Below are 11546 nucleotides of genomic sequence, written 5' to 3'. Positions count from 1 at the left end.
CCCCCGAGTTGACATTAATTGTGGGTGTCTGGGGGGAGCGGGGAGGCGGTGAGCTCACAGCAGCCCCGGTCCCTGCCAGTCTCTGAGTCACGCTCCCCATGACTGCATTTTTTCCAGCTCACAGCTGCCTGGTGCAGGGGACGTGTGTGTGTGTGTGTGAGTGTGAGTGTGAGTGCGAGGAGTCTGCGGAGCCCCCTTCCCGCCCCCTCCCCACTCCGGTTCAACGCCTCCGGCCTCAGATGGCCGTCTGAGGGGGTTCACGTTCAATCCCGCCGATGAGGAATGAGGGAGGGAATGGACGGAGCAGTTTTCCATTCTGCTCCCTCTAATCCAGGAAGTCCCTCCTGGTGTCTGGCTACAGGCCCTCTTGCTACCGCTCCCGGAGTCCCAGATCTGCCTGGCCCCTGACCCCAGCAGGGGTCAGAGCCCACTCCCCAGAAGGTCAAGGGAGGAGGCAGGAGAGTGGGTGCCCCGCCCGCGCCCCACGCGTGCACCCGCCTTGCCCCTGCCCGGCAGCCTGCCGTCCCTCGGCTTGGGCCTGCCTGGCCGTCTGCGTGTGGGTGTTAGCCGTTCACCCTCCCCCCGCCCGCCACCCCCCTCCTCCCCATGCCGGAGCCGCTCGCCAGCCCCCTCCCGCCCTCCGGTCCCCTGCCGCCTCCCTGCAGCCTCTCTTCCTCCTGGTGGAGCCTTGGGCCCCTGCCTGCTCCTCCGCGGGTCCGGGCGCCTCCGGCCGGCGCTCCCTCCCTCGCCTCCGCCCTCGCTTGGCTGCCGCCTGCTCCCCTCTCCTGCCCTCCTTCCCCTGTCGCCCCATCCCCTCCCCCGGACTCTGCAAACATGAGGGTCCTGGCCTGCCTCCTCGGTGAGTGACCCTTCCCCTGGGGACTCAGGGGATCCGGGCCCCCACCTCTGACCCCTTAGCACGTCCAGTTTAGGGACTGGGGCTTCCGGGAACCCAGTCCTTGGTGCCTCCAGATAGCCTGGCCACTGGCTGCCCTGCCCGGCCCCTCGGGGACTCAGCCTCCTGAGAACAGAAGGGGCCTGGCCCAAGCCCTGGTCCTGTGGAGGTCACGGGCCATCTGACCTTTGGCCAAGCAGAGCCCCAGGTGCCCAGCCCTGGCCCCAGGCCAGGCGTCCGAGCCCCACCCGTCTCAGGCTTGGTGGCCCTCTGCCCGGGCTCTGGCTCCCAGCTCCCAGCGTGGGTTTCTGGGTCAGAGGCGTGGCTGCTCCGAGAGTGAGTGTGCGTGTGTGTGTGTTTCGGGGTATTCGGGATGAGGCGGGACCCCCGGGGCCTGCCTCTCACGCTGTCCCCCAACCTCTTGCAGTGGTGCTGCTTGGGGTTCGGGCCATTGGTAAGTCCCAGACACTCTCCCCGCAGCTCCACGCCTCCCCGGGTCCAGGCCTGGCCTCCCGCTCCTGCTGGGGGTACCCCCGTTCCACCATGACCAGCACCACTGGGCACCCCAAAGTCTGGCCCCGGCCCCCCGACTGCACCCCACAGGACAGCCTGCACCCCCTACCATCACTCTGACCCCAGACCTCAGGGATGGTCACAGCCTCTCCTCTGCCCCCCAACCAGAGCGGCTGCGCCTGGCCGACGGCCCCCACGGCTGCGCCGGCCGCCTGGAGGTCCGGCACAGCGGGCGCTGGGGCACGGTGTGTGACGACGGGTGGGACCTGCGCGACGCCGCCGTGGCCTGCCGGGAGCTGGGCTGCGGGGGGGCGCTGGCTGCCCCCGGGGGCGCCTTCTTCGGGGAGGGCGCAGGCCCCGTGTGGCTCAGCGAGCTGGCCTGCCGCGGCGGCGAGGGGCACCTGGGCCTCTGCCCCCACCGCGGCTGGAAGGCCCACATCTGCAGCCACGAGGAGGACGCGGGCCTCGTCTGTGCAGGTGAGCGAGCAACCGCCGGAGGCTCCCAGCCCCCGGTCCCCTCCAGAGCCAGGTCTCGCCCTCCATCTGGGACCCCCAACTTAAACCGCTCCTGAGCCCCAGACCCCCCACCCCGTATTTCAGCCCCTGCCCATCTCCCTGGGGACCCCCATGAGCCCTCCGCCCCGGCCACCCTCCTCTCAACCTCTCTCCTGCAGGTCAGCGCGTGGCCGATTCAAGGGACGAATCACCTCCCGCCCCGGACGGGGACCCCTGGCTGGGGCTGCCTGGGGAGCTGAGCCCCAGCTCCGAGGAGCCCCCTGTGACTCATGGTGCGCCCGGAGGACCCCCACCCCGGCTCCACCTCCTGCTTCAGCTGTGGGGGAGGGGACGCACAGGTCCCCAGGCTGGCTCTCCTGGCCCAGGGCGTCCTCTGGCACTGTGGCCCTTGAGAGGGGGCTCCTGGTCCTGTGTGGGGGGACGGGCGGCAGCCCTGCCCCTGACCTCCTGCTGTCTCCCCTCCCAGCCCCCCGCCTGGCCGGAAGCCCCCGGAAGAAGAGCCCCCGGCCACCCAAGCAGGTCAAGTCCACCAGGGCCCCTTTGCTGACGGCTGGGGCCCCCCGACAAGGTGGGTGCCCTGCAGACATGACCTGCACACTGTGAGAGCCCAGGCCCACCGCGCGGGGCCCCGCCTCGGAGCCGCCCCTCCCTGGGACTCAGGGGCCAGCCTGGTCTCCCCTCTTCTTGCCGTCCCTGACGCCTGCCCCATCAGGGATCCTGCCTCAAAGATGGTGGCTATTTCCCCCGAAGGGGCCGGGGGGAAGGCGGACCTCAGACCAGTGCCCGCTCCGGGCCTCGGTTTCCCAGGAGGGGGCTGACTGCTTCTCCTGAGCTGTGGTCAGACCCCTCACGGCCCCTCCCTCCCACCCGTGCCCCCCTCCAGAGCGGCTGCGCCTGGTCTCAGGCCCCCACAGCTGCGCCGGCCGCCTGGAGGTGTTGCATGGCGGGCGCTGGGGCACCGTGTGTGACGACGGGTGGGACCTGCGCGACGCCGCCGTGGCCTGCCGGGAGCTGGGCTGCGGGGCCGCGCTGGCCGCCCCCGGGGGCGCCAGGTTCGGGCCGGGCGCGGGGCCCGTGTGGATGGACGACGTGGGGTGTGGAGGAGGAGAGCAGACCCTACGGGACTGTCCCCGGAGCCCCTGGGGCCGGAGCAACTGTGACCACAGTGAGGACGCCGGGCTGGTGTGCACGGGTAGGTGAGGCTGGCCCCTCCCCCACCTGCAGTCAGGGCCCCCGGGGAAAGGTGCTGGGGCCGGCCACAGTGAGGACGCCGGGCTGGTGTGCACGGGTAGGTGAGGCTGCCCCTCCCCCACCTGCAGTCAGGGCCCCCGGGGAAAGGTGCTGGGGCCGGAGCCGGGGCTCCGCTGCAGGGCCAGGGCTCTGCCAGGGCCAGGGCTCTGCCAGCGTTCCGGATGGAGCCGTAAGGCTAGGAGTGCCCTCCTCAGGGGTTCCCCCAGGGCGAGGAGGCAGGGAGCTGAGGCGGAGGGGGAGGAGTGACCTGGGGGCCGTGATGCCGGAGCAGGGCTCTGCTTCCTGCCGGGGGCTCCTGCCCTCCCTGTTCCTCTGGGACCTGGGATGGGGCCTCCCAGGAGAGCCCCGGGGTGCACCTGCCTGCCCTCCCCCCTTCCCTTCCCATTCCTCCTTCCTTCCACATACGTCCTGCACCGGAAGCCCAGGCAGGCCTCCTGCTCCTGGGCTCCTTAGGCTGCAGGAGCCGCGAGGCTGGCCGACTGCCCCAGTTGCTGCAGGTCTACATGGCCCCAGCTTGCCTTGTGCCAAGCGGACGGCGGGCAGGCACCGTGTCCCCGTCCTCCCGAGCCTCCTGGGGGCCCCACGACATGGACTCGGGCCCCTCTCCCTTCCCAGATGGGGAAACCGAGGCTCCTACAGGGGGCGCTGTGAGCCCCACACCCAGAGCCGAGCAGAGTGGCACACGGGGGTGGGGGGGATGGGCTGTGCACCCAGTGGTTGGAGGGGGAGCAGGCTGCAGAGACGCTTGCTGCGAGGGCCAGGTGGGTGGGTGGGTGGTGTGGAAGGCCGGCCGGGCGGAAGCTAGGCCTTCCGAGGGGAGCTCGCTCGGGGTAAGCCGAGGTTCAGAGTAGAGGGGAGGTTTTCCCAGAAGAGCAAGAATGCGCCCTGGGGTTAGAGTCTTGCCCACGGGGGCGCTCCGAGGGGGTCTCCCCCTCCCACCTGTGGTTGTCACAGCTTGGGGACTTCTGCGCAGGGCCGTCCCCCACAGGCACGCGGGGCCACCCAGTGACTTCCCACCTCCCAGCTCCCGCTCCTCTGCAGCCTGCAGGTGGAGGACCTGTTTCCCTGTGGCCTCTGGGATGGGGGCAGGGGGCTGTGCCCCTGCCCGGGTCCCAGCCCCCGGCTGTGGATTCCTGCACGCAGCTCACCTGTCTCTCTGTGCCCCCATCCAGGCCCGGCCCCCAGGCTGCGCCTGGCCGACGGCCCCCACGGCTGCGCCGGCCGCCTAGAAGTGTTGCACGGTGGGCGCTGGGGCACCGTGTGTGACGACGCCTGGGACCTGCGTGACGCCGCCGTGGCCTGCCGGGAGCTGGGCTGCGGGGGGGCGCTGGCCGCCCCCGGGGGCGCCTTCTTCGGGGAGGGCGCTGGCCCCATCATCCTGGACGACCTTCGGTGTCGGGGAAACGAGACGGCGTTGCGATTCTGCCCGGCGCGGCCCTGGGGCCAGCATGACTGTCACCATCGTGAGGATGCGGGGGCTGTGTGTGATGGTGAGGGGGCGTGGCAGTGGGGTGGGGGGTTCTTGTCCTTCTGCGCCCGTGCCCTCTCCAAGCTTCCACCCTGAGCCCCCACACGATGGCCCCACGTCGGCGGGTCTCAGCCACACCGGCACTGGCACCGTCTGGTGACATCTGGGAGGGTCACCAGGGAGGAGCTACTGGTGCCTCGTGGGCAGGGCCCGGGGCTGCTGCCCAGCAGACTTCGGGGCCTGGGAAGCCCCCAGGATGGAGTGCTCTGGCCCCAGGTGGGAAAACAGTGCTGGCCTGTCGCAGCCTTTGCTGCCCAAGCCGGTCTCTCTGCAAGTCACCGCGGTCATCCCCACCCTCTGCCCTCTCCCCTCACCCCTGCTCCCCAGTCACGCCCTCTTCCCCGGTTCCAGACCAAAATCTCGGGAGGAAGGGCCGTGTGTGTGTGTGTGTGTGTGTGTGTGTGTCGGGGGCTCTGGGGAGCCATGGGGGCAGAGCAGCACTGGGAGTCGGGGTAGGAGCTGATCCCCTCTCCCCCTGCCCCAGGTATGCCCCTCGGCTACGTGCCCCCCACGGCCCCCGCAGTGGACAGCAACAGCTCAGCAGCCAGGGAGGCAGCCCCCAGGCCCCTGGCCACCACAGCAAGCCAGGCCCCGCTGACAGCCGGCGTGTCACCTCCTCCATCCGCTCCAGTCGGCCCTCGGGAGCCGGGCCCGGAGGCCGGTGAGTCGCTCGCCGCTCCCCCAGACAGCCGGGTCCACGTCCGCTTCCGTGTCCACCTGTGGCTCTGAGGCTGTCCCAAGGGGCACCCCCGCCCCTCAGAAGGAGCCTCAAAATCCAGGGTCCCTGCCTCTGTGTGATGGATTGCAGCTTGCCAATTCTGTGGCTGTTCCCAGCCGGGAGGCTGAGAGCCTGCCTTCCGTGAGCCTCCAGTGTCTTAGCCACTGGCATAGGTGGTCCAGCCTGCTTCCTTCCTGGGCTTTGACAGGACTAGGCCAGCGATGGCTGTTGTTTTTAAATGTGTTTATTGAAGGGGGTTTGCGACTCGCAGTTTCAGGAGGAGGTGGGCACGCCACGCAGGGCCATGTGGGGACGCCCCAGCATGGGTCATGACACAGAACTTACCATTTTAACCACTTTGGCCACATTAAATCCATTCACATCATTGTGTAGCCGGCACCACCACCCGTCTCCAGAAACTGCACCCGGTAAATGCCACCCTCCCGGTCCTCCCTCCCCCGAGCCCCGGACGCCATCCCCCACTCCGGCTGCGTGTATCCGGCTGTTTTAGATTCTTCGTGTAGGTGGAGTCACGCAGCGCTCGTCTGCCCGGGTCTGGTTTATTTCACTTAGCATAATGTCCTCAAGCTTAATCCACGTTGTCAGAACTGACAAGATTTCCTACCTCCTTTTAAATGTTTATTTAGCTTTATATATGTGAATGGCAGAGCGAGAGCGAGACAGAGAGAGAGGTCTTCCATCTGCTGGTTCACTCCCCACTTGGCCGCAACGGCCGGAGCTGTGCCAATCTGGAGCCAGCAGCCAGGTGCTTCCTCCTGGTCTCCCATGCGGGTGCAGGGCCCAAGCACTTGGGCCATCCTCCGCTGCTTTCCCAGGCCACAGCAGAGAGCTGGAACGGAAGAGGAGCAGCCAGGACTAGAACCGGCGCCCATATGGGATGCCGGCACAGCGCCGGCCCCTGCACTCCCTGATGGTTCATGACTTCCTGTCGTTTACTACTGAGCTGTGGGAGTTCCTCACATATTCTGTTGTGCCTCTTATCAGTTATTTGAGACGTATGCACATGCTCTCCCACTCTGTCGGTCATTCTCTCTTGATTTTGCCTATGCGTGTGCAGGTGTTTAGTTCGGTGTATCCTCGCTTGTTTCTTTTGGTTTCCATCGCCCGCGCTTTGGGGATCATAGCCACACAGTCATTGCCGGGACCGGTCACCCCGTTTGTTCAGCCACGCATCCGGCGATGGGAATTTAGGCTGTTTGCTCCCCTTGGCTCCCGGGCGTGACACTGACGCGGGCGTTCACGTCCAAGCACCTGTTCCCGTGTGCTCTGGGTGTATTCCTAGCAGTGGGCCTTCCACGTCGTGTATAACTTTACGTTTGGCTTCCCGAGGAACCTCTGACCTGGCTCCGTGCTGACTCCGCCCCTGCCCCATGCAGAGGGCGGGCGTAGGAAATGTCTGCAGCCTGGATGGACAGGGGCGGGAGGGGGCGGGAGGGTGAAGAGCCTCCCCGCATCTGATTCTTTGTCTTTTCTACCCCAGGATCTCCCCAGCTGCGCCTGGTGGCCGGGCCCAGCAGGTGCTCCGGCCGGCTGGAGGTGTGGCATGACGGGCGCTGGGGCACGGTGTGTGATGACAGCTGGGACCTGCGCGACTCGGCTGTGGTCTGCCGGGAGCTCGGCTGCGGCGGGCCTCGGCAGCCGGATCCCGCTGCTGGCCGCTTTGGCTGGGGCTCGGGCCCCATCTGGCTGGATGACGTGAACTGCGTGGGGACGGAGGCGTCGCTGGCCGACTGTCCTGCTGCTCCCTGGGGGAAACACAACTGTGCTCACAACGAGGACGTCGGGGTCACCTGTTCCGGTGAGGACGCCCTGCAGCACGTGCAGGGGGAGGCAGGGAGGGCCGTCACTGGCACCAACATTGTGTGGTGAAGACGCACCTGTGGCACGTGTGGTGAGGACGCCCTGCAGCACATGCAGGGGGTGGGAATGAGGGCCGTCGCTGGCACTGACAGTGTATGGTGAGGACGCCCTGCAGCATGTGCAGGGGGAGGCAGGGAGGGCCGTCGCTGGCACTGACAGTGTGTGGTGAGGACGCCCTGCAGCACGTGCAGGGGGTGGGAGTGAGGGCCGTCGCTGGCACTGACAGTGTATGGGGAGGACGCCCTGCAGCATGTGCAGGGGGAGGCAGGGAGGGCCGTCACTGGCACCAACATTGTGTGGTGAAGACGCACCTGTGGCACGTGTGGTGAGGACGCACCTGTGGCACGTGCAGGGGGAGGGAGTGAGGGCCGTCGCTGGCACTGACACTGACACTGTGTGGTGAGGACGCCCTGCAGCACGTGCAGGGGGAGGCAGTGAGGGCTGTCACTGGCAGCAACACTTTGTGGTAAGGACGCACTTGTGGCACATGTGGTGAGGACGCACCTGTGGCACGTGCAGGGGGAGGGAGGGAGGGAGGGCCGTCGCTGGCACCGACACTGACCCAGAGCCTCCTGTGCTGGGTGTTCGCACCCACGGGACCACACTCAGTCCACAGGCTAAGTCTAGGCTGGGGGTGCTGACGTAGCTGAGGCGCAGAGCGGTGAAGCCCTTCCCCCGGCGCTCAGGCTAAGCGTGGAGCTAGGATTCCTGCCCGAGAGGCTGCTTCCTCCCGCCGACCCCCTGCTTTCCAGGAATCAGAGAAGTCCCGCAGAGGGGGCGCCTTGTCCTCCCTGGGCGGAGAGGGAGCGACGGGGCACCGGGCCAGGACAGAGCCGCAGTGCGCTTGTTTGTTCACACGTTCACCGGCTTTGCCGTGGCCGGGTCGTAGCTGCCCGGCGCTGAGCTCGGTGCTGGGCTCCCAGAACAGCCTCCGAGGCGCTTCCGGCTCGTGGAGGAAAGCGCTGGCCTGACCCTGACCGTGGCTGCCGACCCCTGGGAGGTGCTGCAGCCGGGGAGGCCCCCAGGAGCTTCCTGGGGTTCAGTAATCCCCTAGGCACTCACAGTGGGGTACGGGCATTACGGGGACAGCACACCGATTCCAGCCAGCCCAGGGGGAAGGCCAGCTGCCCTCTCTCGGCAGAGGGGACTTAACTCTCACAGCATGGACAGGCGACAGCCCACGCGGCGTCTGGCCAGCCGGGGGGGGGGAGCCCTGCTGAGCCCTGGTGTCCACCGCGGTCGGTCACGTGGATGGGGCTGTCCATCGTCACACTGTTAGGACAAGCCCCCGGGCACATCGGGGAAGACACTCCAAGGGAGCAGGACAAGGGCCGATCCTTTCTGTGGGCGCGGCTAATCCTTCCCTGTGCACATCCGGGAGACCTAAGTGGGTGGAGTCCTCTTAGGCCCCTCCCCTCCTCCGTCTTCCTGAGGGTCGTGGGAGCCACACAGATGTCTGGAGCCAGGGGTGGCCTGTCCACACCTGGTGAGGACTGGCAGGGCACTAGCAAGATTCTACAGAGGCCAGAGAGATGGAGCCGGGGGACAGGTGAGGGGTGAAGAGGCTGTGGCATCCAGGCTGTAAACACCAAGTGAGCGGGGTGCTGTGGGCTCCGGCCTGCCACAGTGTGTGGCTTCCGGCGGGCGTCCAGTAGCTGCCCATGACCTGCATGCGTGGCGACTGCACCGGAACTTGGCCGGAGAGGGGGGCCTGGGCAGGTGACCACACAGTCGCGTCTCTCCTTCCCTTCCCACCCGCCTCGCAGGGACGGCTGGCCTGGACACTGTCTCAGACCCCTTCAGCTGGAGCTGGGTCCCGGGGCTGGGCAGAGACCAGGATGCCTGGCTCCCGGGAGAGCCGGTCACCCAGCCCTCTCCGCCTCGGACCCCCAGCGTCCTGGAGAAGACCACCACGAAGGCCCCGGCAAAAATGCCCAAGAGCACTAAGAAGTGGGGGACCAAAGCCACAAAGAGGCCAACCACGCCCCCTCCCCCGGTGCCCACCACGAAGCACTCCAGGGCGCTGGGCACCCAGAGCCCGCTGGAGCTGACCTCCCGGACCACCGAGGCGCCCCGCCGAGGGCCCACCCGCACCACGACTGCCACTGCTCAGGCCTCCCTGCGGCCGTCCGCCCAGACCCCAGCTCAAGGGTCTCCAGGCTCAGCCGAAGCCGCAGCCCCGGCCACGACGGCGGCCAGCACCACCGGGGCGCCAGGTGAGCGGCGGGCAGGGCGGGGCAGGCGCGGGAGGGCGGAGGCCACGCCTCCCACGTGACCGGGCTCCGCCCACAGGGCCCTTCCGGGTTCGTCTGGCCGACGGGCCCAACAGGTGCGCCGGGCGGCTGGAGGTGTGGCACGCGGGGCGCTGGGGGACGGTGTGTGACGACAACTGGGACCTGCGCGACGCCACTGTGGCCTGCTGGGAGCTGGGCTGTGGAAAGGTCCGGCCCCGCGTGGGCAAAACGCACTACGGCCCCGGGACGGGGCCCATCTGGCTGGACGACGTGGGCTGCCTGGGGCGCGAGACCTCGCTGAGCGACTGCCCCGCGGGGCCGTGGGGCAAGCACAACTGTGACCACGAGGAAGACGTGGGGCTCACGTGCACGGGTACCGGGGCCGCGGCCGGCCGGGCGGGCGGGCGGGCGGCGCCCCCACCCCGCGAACAGCAGGGCCGACCGCCGCCCCGTCTCCCCGCAGGCTACACGGAGGACGAGGAGTATCCGCCCTGGACTTGGGACCCCCCGTCGGGAACCGAGCTGGCCCAGGGCACCCCCACGGCAGGCGTGCCGGGCCGCACGTCCTCCTGGGCCACCCCGCGGCGCACCGCAGCGCCCCCCGCGACCTCGAGGCGCCGTCCGGACACAGGTGAGGGCGGCGACGGGCAGGGGCCGCCCCCGCAGCCCCTCCCTGGGGAATTTTCTAGAACGTTGGCCGCTCCCGGGAGAGCCGGCTCGGGTTTCCCTCGCGCCCTGCCTCCGCGGCACCATTCCTGCTTCCTCTCTGCCAGTCTCCATTTCACCCTCTCCTTGCCTGCTGCCTCGGCCGCCCTGTGCCCCTCTGCCCGTCCCCCTTTGAGAGGCCCGCCGGCCCTCGTCCTTTCCCGCCCTTTTCTGGGGGTGCCGTGTGCGCCTGCGCAGAAGAGGCAGCCGGTCCTCTGCCTAGCGCCTCGTGACGTCACAGGCTCTCTGTCTCCTTATTGGCCTGCCGGTGCGGCCCGGCGCCCACGGTCCTAGGAGCTGACGGAAGCTTGAGGAGGTCTCACGGGGGGTCGAAGTTGCGGGGCCTTGGGGGTGGGGGTAGGGATGGGGGGCAAGCTGTGAGTTGGGGCTCCTCGGGAGGCGGAGCCCAGATCTCTGAGGAGAGGGGCTCCCAGGCCGCGCCGCCTCCCTGTCACGTAGCGCCCCCTTGTGGCCGGCACGGCTAAGCGCCGGGCACCCGCAGCCACCGAGGGTCCGCCCGGGGACCCTCCCAGGACGCGGAAACGGAGGCGTGAGCCCAAGCAGATGCGCAGTTCCGCCCGGAGCCGCCACGCAGATAGGCAGCGGGGGAGGGCGGGCGTGAATCCGCGCCGCCGTGAGCCTGGGGGCGAGCGCCAGGGTCGTCGGTGCGGGGGAGCCGCTTGGCTCCCGCCGCCCGTGGTGCAGGCCCCGTGGCTCGCCTGCGTTTGGCGGGAAGAGCAGGGGGGCCCAGGACCCTCGGCTGCAGGACCCCAGGGCTGGAGCGATGAATCGCCGTGGGGAGAAGTCAAGGGAGACTCCAGGGAGGAGATGGGATTACTCTGCCCGCAGGAGGGAGGAGGGAATTCTCCAGAGACCACGGCCTGGCGTGGTCCGTCTCTGCTGTGTCCTGTGCGTGGGCTGCTGTCGCTGCACGACTGTCAGGGCTGGGGAGCGCCGTTCTCCGGGAAGCTGGCGGGGAGAGCCCATCTCCCGGCCCTTTGCAGCCTGCATTCCTTGGCTCGCGGCCCCGTCCTCCGTCTTCAAAGCCAGCAACGTGGCCTCTCCCTGACCCTCCCTCTGTCTTCCATCTGGCTGCCTCGCTGCAGCTGTGAGAAGTCGTCTGGCTTCCGGAACGTGCACCCGATTTGGGTACGCCCCCCATCACGCCTGCAGGGTCCCCGTTGCCAGGGGAGCTGACATGGGGCAGGCTCTGGGGGCTGGGCGCAGACACGTCTGGTAGAAGGCGTCGTGTCCGCCACAGCTTGCTCGCGTGTCTGCACAGCGTGACAGAACGTGGAAGCTGTG

General features: G+C 68.6%; 1 protein-coding gene across 1 annotated transcript in view; it reads left to right on the top strand.

The window, feature by feature from the left end:
* The first annotated feature begins 78 nt into the window (after window positions 1-78).
* SSC5D (scavenger receptor cysteine rich family member with 5 domains) overlaps window positions 79-11546 on the top strand; it is a 29403-nt gene continuing 17935 nt past the window's right edge. Inside the window, exons 1-12 of the mRNA XM_070063625.1 lie at window positions 79-859; window positions 1323-1349; window positions 1577-1885; window positions 2083-2196; window positions 2391-2492; window positions 2808-3116; window positions 4348-4665; window positions 5188-5364; window positions 6923-7240; window positions 9069-9518; window positions 9595-9909; window positions 10000-10167. Of these exons, the coding sequence (XP_069919726.1) occupies window positions 607-859; window positions 1323-1349; window positions 1577-1885; window positions 2083-2196; window positions 2391-2492; window positions 2808-3116; window positions 4348-4665; window positions 5188-5364; window positions 6923-7240; window positions 9069-9518; window positions 9595-9909; window positions 10000-10167 (2860 nt within the window). The 5' untranslated portion in view covers window positions 79-606. The remainder of the gene's footprint in view (window positions 860-1322; window positions 1350-1576; window positions 1886-2082; window positions 2197-2390; window positions 2493-2807; window positions 3117-4347; window positions 4666-5187; window positions 5365-6922; window positions 7241-9068; window positions 9519-9594; window positions 9910-9999; window positions 10168-11546) is intronic.

This window comes from Oryctolagus cuniculus, chromosome 18 (genome assembly GCF_964237555.1).
Source record: "Oryctolagus cuniculus chromosome 18, mOryCun1.1, whole genome shotgun sequence".
Classification (NCBI taxonomy): Eukaryota; Metazoa; Chordata; class Mammalia; order Lagomorpha; family Leporidae; genus Oryctolagus; species Oryctolagus cuniculus.
The sequence above is the reverse complement of the archived record's forward strand: the minus strand, read 5'-3'. Positions and strand labels throughout refer to the sequence as shown.